The sequence below is a fragment of the Phocoena phocoena genome, chromosome 15 (assembly GCF_963924675.1).
Source record: "Phocoena phocoena chromosome 15, mPhoPho1.1, whole genome shotgun sequence".
Taxonomy (NCBI): Eukaryota; Metazoa; Chordata; class Mammalia; order Artiodactyla; family Phocoenidae; genus Phocoena; species Phocoena phocoena.
Window position 1 is genome coordinate 30,181,255 of NC_089233.1, and position 16,160 is coordinate 30,197,414.

A 16,160-nucleotide genomic window follows, 5' to 3' on the forward strand; every position below is an offset into this window, starting at 1 on the left:
GGAGGAGGTAAAAAGAAAGGCTTCCTGAGTCTTCGTTTCTTAAAAATAATCAGCCTAACTTAGTCTTCATGCCTAAGAGACACAATTTAGGACGGCACATTTGGCCCCCCTGCACAGTCATGCAGAGGTTAAATCCCTTGCCAGGCAAGTGCTCGTAAGCTTCAGAGCTGGGTTTTGAACTGGCTGTAGCATTTATGCCCTTAATCACTATGCTGCATTGCTTCTCATTAAAAAAATATATTCTCATTGTAAAAAATGCAGATAAATAAGCATCCATTTGACCACGTCCCAATCCCAAATCACCCCCACCCCCACCAGGTAAGCACTGTTATCTGTCTGATATACATGCCGTTTCTCCTAGACCTTTGTTAGATGCATTTGCATATATTTATATGTTCACACATAATTATAAAATTTTCTTCTGTGGGATGCTATCAAACTCTGTGCAGTAAGGCACAGTTTGGTTTTCAATTAATAATGTGGGTTTTTTTTTCAAGAGAAATTAAATTTATTTTGAGCTATATTGTGAGATGTAGCAAAAGCAGTGCCTACCGTGAAATTTATGCCATCAACCAAATACACTGGTAAAAAAATAGATGGGTAAACCATAATGCAAGCATCTACCTTAGGAAAAAATAAGAAGAAGAGGATATAACCACAAAGTAAGCAGAAAAAAATTATAAAAATCAGAAAGGAAATTAATGTAATTGTGGAGAATTGAAGGAGAAGAAAAATTTTAAGCTAGTTCTATGAGTTTTTGGGGGGTTTTTTTGGTTGTGTTGGGTCTTCGTTGCTGCACATGGGCTTTCTCTAGTTGCAGTGAGCGGAGGCTACTCTTCATTGCGATGCACGGGCTTCTCACTGCGGTGGCTTCTCTTGTTGCAGAGCACGGGCTCTAGGTGCGCGGACTTCAGTAGTTGTGGCGCACGGGCTTAGTTGCTCCGCGGCACGTGGGATCTTCCCGGACCAGGGCTTGAACCTGTGTCCCCTGCATTGGCAGGTAGATTCCTTTTTTTTTTTTCACACACACTGTATTTTATTTTTACAAGAGATAAATAGACTGACACCAAATAAATAGACTGACACCAATGACACTGGCATTGTAAATGGATGGCCACAACAAAAGCAACAATGATTGCAATTACCAAACACGAAACACACTCATACTGTGTCATAATATTGACATTCAGTCCAGTAATCCTCCACTCTAACAGCTCCTTTACTTTGCAGTGAAAATTGATTTGTATATTTTTTGCCTCTGAGTCCTTGTGGGATTTTTTTTTATTCAAACAGAAAGTCACAAAAATTATAATCATCCTCATCAGTTCTCTCAGTCCCATGTAATTAATTTTTTTCATCTTGATCTTTCGTTAGCACTTTTATGAATTCATGCTATCAAACAGTAAGGCGCAGTTTGGTTTTCAATTAATAATGTGTTTGAGGCACCTTCCATATCTGTAGGTGTCTTTTGCCTTCATTCTCTTTGACGGCTGGAAAGAATTCCATGGTTTACATACATCACAGTTTATTAGACTGTTTCCCTCCAGGGAGCTCTTAGTAATAAGGGCACGTTAAAACTCCATGATGAGTCCTCTAGGCACTTCTGCAAGTAATTCTCTAGGAATGATCTCAAGAAGTAGAATTTCTGGGTCAGAGTATTTATACCTTCTAGAAGAGGTTAGTCTTATTCAACTGATTGATTGATTGACTTATTTTCTGAGTGACCCCATGGTGCGGAGCATCAACTTTGGATTGAGAAATACCTAGCTTCATATTCTGACTCTGATAATTACCAACTGTGTGACCTTTGGCAAATTAAATAACCTCTCTGAGACTGTTTCCCACATCTTTCAAATCCTGTCTCCCAGATTCTTTTGAGAATTAAATGAATTGACTTAGGGAAAGTAGCCGGCACTGTATCAGACACATATAGGGTTTCATTAAATATTGATTCTTTTCCCAGTCTCTCACTTTCATATATTTTCTGGCCTTTGAGAGTCCCTGTCTTTCAGTCCTAGTGTGTGGCAAGTTTAGCAGGATCATTGTCACTACCAGGAGTGTGTTATGATGCTTAAAAGCCAGCATCCTGGATTCGAATTCCCTCTCTGCTAACATTCAGCTGTGGGACCTTAGACAAGTTAATTAACTTCTTAGATCTCGTTTTTTTTGTTTATAAGATGATGGTAAGTATGATTTCTTCACTTAGGAACTTGCACTTAGAACTGTTGTAAGGATTAAATGAGATATGCAGGCAAAGAGCAGTGTCTGGCACATAGGAAACATTCAGGAAAAGTCTGAACAAAGAAAACATTCTCTGTAACATGAGCATTTTTCATAATATGCTGTGCACCATGGAATAACTGCAGTAGAATGTTTACTCTGATCCCAACCCTTGAAGTGTATCTACTAAGAAACTCTATAAAAGATTTACATGTCAGCAGGAATCAATACTTTTCCTATGGCAGAACATGAGTGGTAACATGAAGAAAGAATAGCATTTGCATAGTGCTTTACAATTCCTCAAGCAAATTTATAGCCGTTCCTTCCTTCAACCAGAGTACAACCACATGGGAGAGGTTGTTTTCCTTCTGGTCAGATGGGGAAATGAAGGTTTAGATATGTGCACAGACTTACCCAAAACCCCACAGTAGTACTCCTCTGACCCGACATCCCACCTGAGGACATGCGCTCAGATTTGGGAAGCCCTGCAGCAGTGCCTCGAGGATGCGTTGCTTTGGCAGGTGGTAGACAGGTCTGGGAGCACTGACTCTGCGGAACACCCGGGACTGAGACCTCCAGCCTTCGGTTTTCTCTTCTGAAAAATTAAAAGATTGCATTACATTATCTATCACCAACTTGGACAAGGTTAGTTTGTTAAATTCCATGTTAAATTCAACAGTAACGAAGAAGGGATTTTCTGTATCACTTTAACCTTTTCCTGTTTTTGTGGTTGTTAGTCAGTAGGCAAACTGTATGTTTGCCCTTGTTTCCTTTCCTTCCTTCCCTCCCTCCCTCCCTCCCTCCCTCCTTCCCTCCCTCCCTCCCTCCCTCCTTCCCTCCCTCCCTCCTTCCCTCACTCCCTCCCTCCCTCCTTCCCTCCCTCCTTCTTTCCTTCCCTCCTTCCCTCCCTCCCTCCCTCCCTCCTTCCTTCCCTCCCTCCTTCCTTCCTCCCTCTCTCCTTCCCTCCCTCCCTCCCTCCTTCTCTCCTTCCTTCCCTCCCTCCCTCCTTCCTTCCCTCCCTCCTTCCTTCCTCCCTCCCTCCTTCCCTCCCTCCCTCCCTCCTTCTCTCCTTCCTTCCCTCCTTCCCTCCTTCCTTCCCTCCCTCCTTCTTTCCTTCCTTCTTCCCTCTCTCTCTTTCTCCATCTCTCTGCCTCCCTCTCCCTCCCTCTTGTCTCAGTCTCTCCCTGTAAGTCCATCTCCCTCTCTTCATTCTCTCCCTCTCTGTCTTACCCTCTTTCTCCTTCTCTGTCTCTTTCCCTCACTCTCGCTTTCCTGTTCTTTCCTTTCTCTCTTTCTCTCTCACTGTCTTCTCATTTTCCTTGGAGCCTGCTTCCATCTGTATTTTTCCCTCCCTCCTTCTCTGCCTCTCTCTGTCTCAGTCTTACGATACTGCACAGAATTTTCTCAGTTAAAAAGTAAATATTCACCATCCATCTTTTTTACCCAATTCACAGTGAATATTACTGGAAGAATTAATCAACACAAATTAAACTGACAACAGCAAAAAGCACACAGAGTGAAATTTGTTATTGACTACAAAGCCATAGACGACTTGAATCTTCTTGGCCACTTTTGCCTCTCTGAACAATTTTGACCCAGAAGAATTGGACTTGGTGGCAACCATACCCACAAAAGAAAACTCAAAATGGCAGAAGTTATAAATTAGTAAAATTTATTATGGTCCAAATTCTGATCAATGAATCAAATCCTTATAAAATTCCAACACAAAAGAATTGATCCCAGTGAAAGTAGTTTCCAAAAAAATTGGAAACAATTCAACTATGCTATGCAAGACATTGATCTAGGAATTAAATTAATGTAACAGACTTTGCTCTGAAAAATGCTTCCTTAGTGAAAGTGCATCAGTGTTGGTATAATTCTGACTTTGAAGTTTGTATTCACAAACTCAGAGTCATAATGTGATTCTAGGCCATTTTCCTGAAGCCTATTTTAGACCATCCTGTGCTGATGTCAGGTACAATCTCTGTATGTATTGAGTGTCTCCTGCCCAAGCAGGCACATTCAAAGGTATCCTCAGGGGTACCACTTCTTGGCCCATGAATGCCCTTCACCCACTAATAGCCCTGTGTCTGGGTGCTTGATGATGACCTGCACCATCGCTTCTCTGTACAATGACATCATCACTGCCCCAGCAAAGTCCTGAATTTGCACCAGGGTGTGCAATTTCCAAAGCACCTTCACTCCCGTTTCCATCCATCCAATATCCAGCCCTGTGAATGAGGTATTCCCTCATCTTACAGATGAGAAAACCAAAGCTCGAAGAGGTCGCATGACTGGGTCTCATTCATAGAGCTCACAGAGGTGGACCTGAACCCCGTCCACTGTTCCACAGTTGCCCAAACGTGCTGACTGGCCTGAATTACTGGCTGATGTGCTCCTCCTCCTAGCGAGGCTTTGATGTGCCCTAAAAAAATACATTCAGTTCTCATCAAAGAGATTCTTTTTTTTAAATTAACTAATTTATTAATTTATCTGGTTTTGGCAGCGCTGCGCACAGGCTTTCTCTAGTTGCGGTGAGTGGGGGCTATTCTTCATTGCGGTGCGCGGACTTCTTGCTGCGGTGGCTTCTCTTGTTATGGAGCATGGGCTCTAGGGATGCGGACTTCAGTAGTTGTGGCTCACGGGCTCTAGAGCGCAGGCTCAGTAGTTGTGGCACATGGGATTTTTTGCTCCGTGGCATGTAGGATCTTCCCAGACCAAGGCTCGAACCCGTGTTCCCTGCAATGGCAGGCAGATTCTTAACCACTGTGCCACCAGGGAAGTCCCCAAAGAGATTCTTAATTCTCAGTAATGCTTTAGACTAGACTTCCAAAACATACACACATAACACACACACACACACACACACACACACACACACACACACACACACTGGTTTCATTAATTCAACAGAACAAGTCAATGTCTAGTTAAAGACTTCTTGAATGTTAATGAATGAATAATTAATTTTAACTAAATAATTAGCCTTTAAATGTGCTGAGACCCCCAGAGAGCATCTGAAAACATGGATGAGGAGATGATGAGCTAAAACCGGAAACTTTTGATTAGGAAACGTCAAGCCACTTGACAATACAAGTCCCTTTCCCCAAAGGGGCCATGCCTTGACTGGGGGCCATGGTGTCCCCTTTTGTAGGGAGAATCAGCTTTGCCGGTAAACAGTCTTGGGGCCAGGAGTGAACATTCAGGCCATCGTGTAGGTACAGGAGAGATCAACGGAAGTAACAGGGTCAGATCTACACACTTCAGAAAGCTGTGGCAGCTCTTCAAAGCTGTCAAAAAATCTGGCAGGAAACTGCTGGGTTAAAGTGGCATGGAGCACACATGACAGTCCTCCTTACTTTGCTTCTTGGCAAATTTGCAGAGGGGAGGTCTTATTTCCCCCTCTCATTCTGAATTACTGTCATTTTTTATCGTTTGCTTTCCTTGAGGGCTGCGGGTGACAGGGAGAGGGTGACAGCACCCACACAGCCTCCGTGATGCCTGGCGGGGGGTGGGCACATCACACAGCCAGCACAGCACAGCATGAATTTTCAGACTCCGGTTCTGTTCCAGCCCTTGCACTGGGGAGCCGAGATGTCGTTTCATTTGTCACAAATGTTTGGAGAAGTGCTTGCCCTTCTGTAGGGAGCAGAGGCAGAGAGGCGGGCTGGGCAGGGCCTCTGTCCCCATCACGGTTCTCAGACCGGATCTTTGAGCCTCACCCACCCAGTGGAAGAAGCACTGAGCCAGTGACAGCCATGTGGCTCGGTAGGAGCTGGGAAGGCAGAGACATAGATGATCTCCCCTTGAAAAGCAGGAGAAGAAAACACCAAGCAGAGAAGCATCACTGTGTCGCCTCCCTGTGAGCCCTCAAGCTTCCAGCTGATGGCTCTGAGTTCTGAGGGGCTCTTCGCTCCAGCGCCAGCCTGTAATCTCTGTGTTGTTCCAAATCCAGTGCTGCCAATTACGCTGCAGGCTAAGATGTCACTCGGTCTCCCACCATCGCAGCTCCAATCCCCCGAATGCTTTTGGTCTAAATTGGGCTTCAGGTGGCCTTTTTCTCTTTCTGACCCCCTACCCTCAACCAGAAGCTGTGGCCATCTATGCTTAAATGTCTCCCAGACATGTAGGATAGGATGTGTTGAGGGCAAGAGATGTTTTCTGTGGAGGTGACTCCAGACCTTACAGGGCTATGCATCTCCTGGGAAAGAGACAGATGAAACTGAACGACCCACCAAATCTTTTAAAACTGACGACTCTGGTCTGATCCTTCCACTTTTTTCATAACGCTGGGCTTTGTGTAGAGCTGTAACCCCCAGTCTGAATCTCAAAGTAGTAGACAGAGCTGTTTCCATTTATTCCACAAGTCTTATGGGTAACATGGTCAGAGTAGTTAGGTCTGTGGCCTTTGTCATCAGACTGCGTCAAGTCCAAATGCTGCTTTGACGCTTACCTAAGCTGGTCAGCTGTGTCCCTTACTTTACCTCTCAGTGCCTCCGTTTCCTCATTCCGTGGGGACGGCAGTAGTGCATCCATCTTTGCTCAGTTAAAAGGACTCAGTGAAAAGCGATAATGCATATAAAGTATTCAGGACTGGATTTGTCCCACAGAATGCATAAAAGTTGTAAGCTCCTTTGCTGTAAAATCTGAATTCAGTTGAACACATCTGTGTGTCTTGAGCATTTGTTATGTGCCGGGCACTGGGCACACATCTCCTTATATAACATCACTTTATTCCCAACAGCCCTCGAAGGGCAGGTAACGTCTGCTCCACTTTGCAGCGAGAAGAATGAGGCTCAGAAATACAGGCGCCTTGTTCAAAGTCTTTGAACACAAAGCCCACTCTTGAGGATGTCAGTGAGTTTTACATCTTTTCTTTTCAACAATGGGAACATTTTTCCTTCAGTGGGAAAGATATCAAAGGCACAGGTCTTTGAGTCGGAGCAAGGAGAGCCCAGGGCCCTCGCTCCCTCCACCTCCCCCCGCCCACCAGGAGCCACCATGGCGGCCACTTCAGTAGCTGCCGGCCACGTGTGGCCATTTACACCGGAATCTAAATTAATGAAATGAAATAAAATTTAAAACTCAGGTTCTCAGTTGCACTAATCACATGTTAAGTGCTCAATATTTCCATCATCGTAGAAAGTTCTCCTAGACAGTCCTGCCATAGAGGGTTTGTGTACAGAGTTCGGAAATACTGCCGATGAGCTTCAGGCTGCCTTAGCCTCTCAGAACCTCATCTGCTCATAGACAACATAGGAGAAAATAATAATTAATAATAAATTTCCCTACTGGGCATTTGTGAGGCCCCGGTGGGACAATGTATGTAAAATGCTGTGCTCTTTTGTCAAGCATTGTGCAAACAATGGCCTTGTCTATCAGAGGGAGCTGTGTAAGCCCCAGGATGTTTTTAAACATGCAGGTATCTGTGGCCATTGCATTTAGACCCCAGCTCTCTAGAATCATCAATGAGGGACAGAAATCAAAGTCCACATGGCCCTGTAGTTTCCTTCATGTGTTGTCCTCACTTTGGTTCTGACGTGGCCCTGAGACCACAGAGAGTCTCCCTGGCCGTACCGCTCTAAGAGCGTGGCCGCCAGCCACCCAGACATGCCAGCGTGTGGTTGCTTTGCTCAGAATTAACTGTGCTTTTGCAGCTGTCCTCCCTCTGACTTGATGGCATCTTGCATTTGCAAACTTTGTTTTCCGAGAAAACTTCCCTTTTTCTTTGGGCTCATCCGGCTGTTTTTTGCTCAGCTGAAGATCTGTCATGAAATATGGTAATGATTTGCAGAAATCTGTGCCTGTCCATAAAATATGAATTTAAACTGCTGTTGGACAACTCTCGTATGAGTGCCAGGTACAGTTTTAGATTTCCATTGCAGAAATGCATCAGTGTGTGGTGGGTTAACAGGATGGGGAGGGCTTTCACCCCATGAATACCAACAGATGGCCTTAACATTTGAATGTACCTATACGCACCTGTGTGTGTATTTGTTTGGTTTTTGAGGAATTGAGAGAAGAGAGCTGCAGGAGTCTTAGAAAGTGTTAATAAAACCCCGGTTCTCGCCATCTCCATGGCAACATGAAGTATTGAGGTGGCAAGCACCCCAACTTCATTAAGAGTACACATGTTGTCCATTTGTCCTGAAGTCCTCAGGGTACACACGTTATCCAGAGTCTCAGTTTCCCTCTTGAGATTGACAGAAGGTGACCCTTGGCTTGCAGAACCGTAGAATGCCACAGTTCAAAAGGACCGCAATGACAACCTCATCTCACAGATGAGAAACCAGCAGTGCAAAAGAAGGAAGTGACTTTCCGAGGTGGCACCATCATAGATGTAAATGTAGACTAGAACTCAGATCCCTTCCACCTGCTCCCCCACCGCTCCTGTCACATGCCGTACTGCCATCATAACACAAACCAACCTTTAAAAGCCCCCCAGCCTGTATTTGCATGGGTCTCAGCATCACTGGCTGTCCAGAAAGGGTGTTTCCTCTTGGTTCGACAGCTCTGTTTGCCATTTCTGTTGACAATGCCCAGTTTTTCCCCCTCTTCCACTTGGATGATCTGATCCCCTTTTAATACTCTCAGAGTATAAAACTAAGTCTCCAGCCCTACAGCCCTGAGATGAAAGCTTCAGAATCTTTCTGTTGGTGAGACAAGCCTTGTAGTCTTGCCCCATCTCTAACCATTACAGAAACAAAAAATTAAAGTGAAGAACACAGCTGTAAACCTTCCAAATAGTTTTCTTCCCATAGGGAGTCCTTCAGCAGCTGTCTTTGGAAGGATGCAGCGTTTGACATCCTCTTCCTGCCACTTTTATTTTATTTTATTTTATTTTATTTTTGCTTCACTGTTGTATGTCTTCTTGTTAGGGAGTGAAGGGCAGTAAAGTTGAAGAAGTGTCAGGAAGTTGAGTACTCTCCCATTTAGTTTTCCTACCTACATTAGAGTTGAGATATCCATCCCCTGTATTCAAGGTTGATCATTTCAGCCTTGTTAAATAACTTTAAAAATTAGAAACAACATACATGCCCACCAATAAGGATGTAGGTCATGAATTAGGCACAGCCGTGCCTTTGAGGGGATTACTGGGTGCTTGCCTTTTGGAGGGTGCTGACTGGGAGGGGTAAACAGGACTTCTGAGGTGATAGTGATGTTCTCTACTTCAGTCTGCATGGTGATTTCAAGGATGTACACATAGGTAAAAATTTATCTAGTGCTTTATTCCATATAAGGTATACCTCAATAAAAATAAATGTACCAAAAAATTAAAAAGAGTGCTGTATACTGACATAGAAATACATTCACTATGTGTGGGGTTAAACGAGAAAAGAAAGCCATTGGTGAAATGGTTTGCGTGGTGTAATTATATTTGGAGAGTTGAAACAGGGTTGGCAAACTATGTCCCATGGGCCAACCTGTTTTTTGTAAATAACCTTTTATTGGAACAGAGTTGAATTCCTTCATTTATGCATTATCGCTGGCTGCTCTCATGCTGTGTGTTAATTTCCTAGGGCTGTCATAACAAAGCATCACAAGCTGAGAAGCTTAAACGATAGGAATTTTTTGTCTCAAACTTCTGGAGGCTGGAACGCCGAGATCAAGGTGTCAGCAGGGCTGTGTGAAGGCACTTGGGAAGGATCTGTCCGGGCCTCTCTCCTGGCTTCTGGTAGTTCCGAGGCTTGTGGCAGCATAACTCCAACCTTCACCTGGCGTTCTCCCTGTGTGCACGTCTGTGTCCAAATTTCCCCTTTTTATAAGGACACCGGTCATATTGGATTAGGAGCCCACCCTGCTCCATATGACCTCATCTTAACTAATTACATCTGCAATGACCCCATCTCCAAATAAGGTCATATTTGGAGGTACTGGGGGGTTAGGACTTCAACATATGAATTTTGAGGAAACACAGTTCAGCTTCATGCTACAACAGAAAGCTGAGTAGTTGCACCAGAGACCAAGCCTAAACTATTTATTATCTTGCCTTTACAGAAAAAGTTACCAACCCCTGTTTTAAAAGGAGTGTATACGTGTGTGTGTGTATATGAGGTGTGTGTATACACACATGCATATAAAATTTGGAAAGTTGTTCACAAATTTATGAACAGAGGTCGCCTCTGAGTTATGGAATTATAGGCAATTTTAATTTTAATTGTATTCTTAATATTTTCTGCATTATTTGGGTTTCTAAAAATTATTATGTAATAATTTTTATAATATAAATGAAACATGTTTCATAAACATGTTTCTTAGGGCAGGAAGAGACATCATTCCTATTTAGTCTCTCTCCCCTTCCTGCACGAAACCATCTGATTCTCCTGTCCCTTAATGGTTTATTTTGTTCTAATGCAAACCTTTCTAAATAGGCCACTGCTCTTCACTGTTGGGAGTGCTAAGGGCAAACACTTGCAAACCAGCAAATTCGACTGTTTACTCACTTGGGCATAAGGATTCTTCATGTCTTTATTTAACTGCCTCTTGAAACTTCGAGAGAAAAGGTTCTGGCTTTTATCTCCTCATTAAAAATAGATCCTTTTATGCTGATGGGATGGAGCCGTCATGAATCATCATCTCCCATGTGAAAGAAAGTGTGTGATGCTGGATCAGTCCTTAGGAGCTGGGCCCTGAGACGGTACCTCACCTTCCCCGTGACTCCCTGGTTTCTTGTCATTGCAGGAAACTGGACGCTTTCATCTATGATGCTGCGGTCTTGAATTACAAGGCTGGGAGGGACGAAGGCTGCAAGCTGGTGACCATCGGAAGTGGGTACATCTTTGCCACCACTGGTTATGGAATTGCCCTCCAGAAAGGCTCCCGTTGGAAGAGGCAGATTGACCTGGCCCTGCTCCAGTTTGTGGGTGATGGTAAGACCTTGGTTGACCCCCTACTTCTGAGGGACTTGAGACCCTCACACTCTCTCTTTTCTAACTGGCTTTCCAGTAGATCTTTGGGTGGTGAGTTTGCTCACCAAAAGTATTTATCGAGTGCTGATCACATGATACCACGATTCTTTAGTTTGCTCGTAATGGAAACCAATTACAGACAACTCAGTAAATTAAAAGGAGTTTATTTTAAGGATGCAGAAGTGTCTATCTCAGTGAATTTAAGAAAGAGTTGAGCAAATAGGTTCAGAGGAAAAAAACAAGAACCAGGACAGTCCTGGGGCCTCAACAGCAGGAATTCATAGGTCCTCTCTGTAGAGCAGTGGTTCTCAGTGCGGGGCAGGGATTTTGCCCCCCAGGGGATATTTGGCTGTGTTTGGAGATATTTTTGATTGTCATGACAGGGAGGCTATTTGATACCGGCATCCGTGGGTAGAGGCCAGGGGTGAGGGATGCTGGCAAACATGCTACAATGCCCAGGACAGGCCCCCACATCTCAAAACACAGACTTAATCTGACCCCAAACGTTAATAGTATCAGGGTTAAAAAAAAACTCTGCTCTAGAGCAGTGACATTATGTAACAAGGCTACAATAAGTCCCAATCTCTATTTGCCAAATTCTAAAATTCAAATTCCAGAGGAAGGATTCCTGATTCATTTTGGGTCAAGCACTCTTTCTTGGACCCATCAGGAGTGAATAAGGGGTGGGCTTACGTTGTACTAACACAACAGCTCCAACTGTTATCCTATGGAGGAATGAAGGAGAGCCAATCTCTATAAAGGGAACAGTGAGCAGAAATCCCATGGGTTTCCTCTACAGTCCACCTCTCAGCTGCCTATCATGCAAAAACAGACTGTTTCCACCCTCACGGGGCTTACAGTCTAATGGGATGATGGTACTTCTCTACTCATAGTTGGTGATCTCACTGCAGCCCATTGTTCCCTAGCATGGGTTTTAGAATCCTCTCATGGCTCACATGGCATGCTAGTTACCCTTGGACTTGCCAAAACTGAGACAGGAAAAGCAAAGGCAGCAGAGATGGCAGGTGAACCCTTAAAACTTGAGTAAGTGTGAGTAGGCAACAAAAGCTCAGGGCATAGGGCAGAAGCTGCCTTCAAGAACGGTGGAAGCTATATTCGGAGATGGTGCCAGGGCAGGCTACGCCTGTCTAGAGCTGGTAGAGGACAGTCTGGCAACCACCATGGCCAAATACGGTATTGAAAGGGGCAGGGGTTAGTGCTGTGGTTGGTGTGAATTTGAACAAAGTGCATAATGCCTTACAGTCTCTACTCCCAGAGTTAAACCCTGGATTCTCACAGTGCCGTCAAGAAATCTTTGGTGTTTTATATTTCTCTCCCAAATGAAAGCATCTGATTCTTTGAATTCCCTATAGGGCATTTGTACCTTCCTCAGATCAAGAGCCGTGTTCTCTGCTGTGTCATAGTGATTTGTGGCTGTGTTGCTCAGCTGTTGCTGTGAAATCTTGGAGGTACACGACAATAGCATTTGTTTTGCTCGTGGGAGCACCGGTTGAGTGGAAAAGCTCTGCTTCAGGCCGTGGTGGCTCCCCTGATGCTGCAAGACCATGGGTCATCTCTGTGGTCTCTGTTCCACCTGTGTTTATTCTGGGTCTCAGGCTGAAGGGGCAGCACCTACCTGGGGAAAGCTCTTCCCTTGGCTATGATGAAGGCAAAGGAAAAAACACCTACCTGCACGTGCACATTTCAGGTCTCTGCTTTGTCAGATCCACGTCGGCTAACACCCTTCTGTCCAAAGTAAATCCTATGGCCAAGCCCAAAGTATACTCTGGAGGTATACTCTGCCTTGTGTGGGAGGAGTTTGGGAGTTAGACGACAAGGCATGTGGACACAGAGAGGAGTGAAGCACCCCTCCACCACAGTGCTTGACTAAGCACCTCCACGTGGGGTGCAATTCTCGGCAAACGAGCGTCTTGCTTCCAGCAGTAAACACTACAAAATCTTGATCATGACAGGTAACTGGTCAATGAAGGATTGAATGGATAAATACATGCATGGATGAATGGTTGGTGTCAGGATGCATTTCATTTGACAGGAAACTTTTAAATATGATGGGTAGCTGTCAAATAAGTCAGTTCTAACTCTACTCCTACCTACCACTGCTGTCACTCTTGCAGCATCTATTATGAAATAGCAACATATTTGGGGAATAGAATATGCCAATCATCATACCGGATACATTACATGTGTTCTTTAATTTAATATTCGTTAACAACTTTATGAAGTTAAATATTGCTTATACTCATTTTACAGAGGAGGAAACTTCAGCTCAGCGGGCTTGTGAGTCCCCTAGTGAGTAAGTGGCAGTCTCTACTTAAGGGGCCTTACTCTGGATGGGGGTCAATCATGTAAGACTCTTGTTTCATTCAGTTCTCTAGGATGTCTATCCAAGTTGGCTAATCAGATGCTTGAGATATTTAGATACTTTAGGAAAAAGTAATTGTGTATGTGTGAACAATATCTATTGTCCCATTTACAAATGCTTCTGTGAAAGGGGTAATTTTTCTTAGCCTCAGTTTACTCATCTTCAACTAAATGCAGAAATATTTACCTGATAAGGTTGTTATGAAGACAAAATGAGATGTTCTATGTAAAGAGCTAGCTAAGTACAGCCACCTGGAAATAGAAATGGTTCAATCAATGCTAGCCGTTGCCATCGTCACCCCCAGTGCCATCAACGCCATCATCGCCCTGCTCCCCCTCCCCCTCCTCGTCGTTGTCGTCCGTCCACAAATCCAGCGTTCAGCACAGCCAGGTTAGCGTCGTGGTTTTGATAATATGGTCAAGTTAGCATCATGGAAATGTGGTGCTGAACAGAAAATGTCCTCTTTGTGGCAAATTAAAAAAAATAAAAAGTAAAGGCATCCAGATAAGCCAGAGGTGTGTTCTTTGTACGAGCAGAGCATCCAGATTCTTGGAGATATTTTCTGTCCCGACTCGCGGCTTTCCTGGTCAGACTCTCTGGACTGGGAAATGTGTCTTCACAGCTTCATCTTTAGAGACCACCCGAGGGCAAAGACATTGGAGAGAAAATGACGTCGCTCCAGGGGGCGTCTTAAGATAATCTTCTCGGAAAGCGTGTCCAGTTCTGAATGTCTCTCTAGGAGTAAATACATGAATTAACACATCTGCGTGAATATTTCACTTATCTCATGCAGCTTCAGCAGGATTAATTATGTTTGAAATTAGACCTGGAAAGAGCACAGTGCTGAGCGGTCCCCAATTATTATTCATCCTCTGGAATGGAGTGTTTATCTCTTGTTATAGAGTAGCTTCGGTGGACGATTACAAGTCTAATGAGTGTCGAAAGTATAAAAAATTTTCCTAATGAGCTGTGTAAATATAAACTTTGAATGGAGTGTTTGGTCATTGTGAAACCTCTTATGTGAAGCCTGCCAGGCATTTCCCTAGGAAACAGGCTACTGATCTCCCTTAAGAGACGCACAGGATCCCAATAAGACCTTTCCTTCCTTTTCCTGTCTAACTGTCGTGTTCTTTCTGGAACAGTGGAGTGCACCATGCGGACACTCAAAGGTACTTTTCAGCATTGATCATCAATACCCAACATTTACTGAGAAACACACATTCTCAGGCACTGATATTCCAAGAAGGTGATCTCATGGTCTTTTCCTTCTTTCTTTCAAGGAGCTTACAGTCCAGTTGGTTGCCAATGTATGAAACTAAAATATCTAATCTCAAAGTATGAACATATTTGTAATAATGCATATATATCTATGAGTTAATATATACTATATATGTGTTTATATATATACATACCTATATATACTCTTTGGTATCTTGGGTAGGTGAGAGAATGCTCAAGGAGAAATATGAGATATATCAGCTTTTTTATAAATGGAAGAATGAAAAGACAGAATAAGTCATAAAGAAAACAAGTAAGATCTAGACAAAGATAAGAATAGGCCAGAGTTCACAAAGCCCCATTCATTAACTTATCCAGCGACCATCAAGTAACTGGTGGGTCCCTGTTATCCCCCTGGCACCTAAAAGCTGACAGCTGAGTGAGAACATAAAGAATGAGTAAGTCTGGGACCTAAAAAAAAATGGCATTTCTGGTTTCAAAGGGGAGGTTGAACAGAAGATCTCTTAGGCCCCAGCAATCTCATTGATTTCGTAATTTTTTTATGTGATTCTGGGATTTGAAGAGTCAGAAGGAAGATCATAGAGGTTAAAGCACTTTCGATGTATAGAGGCCAGCAAAAAGATATCAGGGAGAACAAGATGATATAATAATATTATTCAGAAGCAAGTGATGCTGAGAAAATAGAAGGAAACCATTGATTTTTTAAAATTTATTTAATTTTGGCTGCATTGGGTTTTCGTTGCTGCGCACAAGCTTTCTCTAGTTGCAGCGAGCGGGGGCTACTCTTCATTGCGGTGCACCGGCTTCTCATTGTGGTGGCTTCTCTTGCTGTGGAGCACGTGCTCTAGGCGCACAGGCTTCAGTAATTGTGGCACACAGGCTCAGTAGTTGTGGCACACGGGCTTAGTTGCTCTGGGGCATGTGGGATCTTCCCGGACCAGGGATCGAAGCCGTGTCCCTTGCATTGGAAGGTGGATTCTTAACCACTGTGCCACCAGGGAAGCCCTATCATATACTTCTATAAATTATTTATATGGTGTATTCCATTGCACTTATGTTTAGGTATATATGATAGATATCATATGTAAATATTTGGAAAATATGACACATGTATCTCTTGTATTCATATTGTATTCTAGGATAACCAACTCAACCTATTTTGCTGGGACTCTCCCAGTTTTAAAACTAGCTAGTGACCCCAATTATATCATATTTGGGCATATATGATAAATATCATATATGAAATGTTTTCAAGATTCCATCTATATCATTTCAGTTGGATAGGTGCATTGGGTTCCCTTTGTCCCTTTTGTACTGCAACTTTGCAAGCAATAGCCTTAAAGACTCATTCAAATTGATAACAAATCAGAAAGAACCACACCCTCTGCTCTTGTGTCAATAAGGAACCT

General features: G+C 43.6%; 1 protein-coding gene across 2 annotated transcripts in view; it reads left to right on the forward strand.

The window, feature by feature from the left end:
• GRIN2A (glutamate ionotropic receptor NMDA type subunit 2A) overlaps positions 1–16,160 on the forward strand; it is a 369,761-nt gene that overhangs the window by 319,718 nt on the left and 33,883 nt on the right. For both annotated transcript variants that reach the window (XM_065893444.1, XM_065893446.1), the window contains one exon: positions 10,903–11,090. In XM_065893444.1, the coding sequence (XP_065749516.1) occupies positions 10,903–11,090 (188 nt within the window). The remainder of the gene's footprint in view (positions 1–10,902; positions 11,091–16,160) is intronic.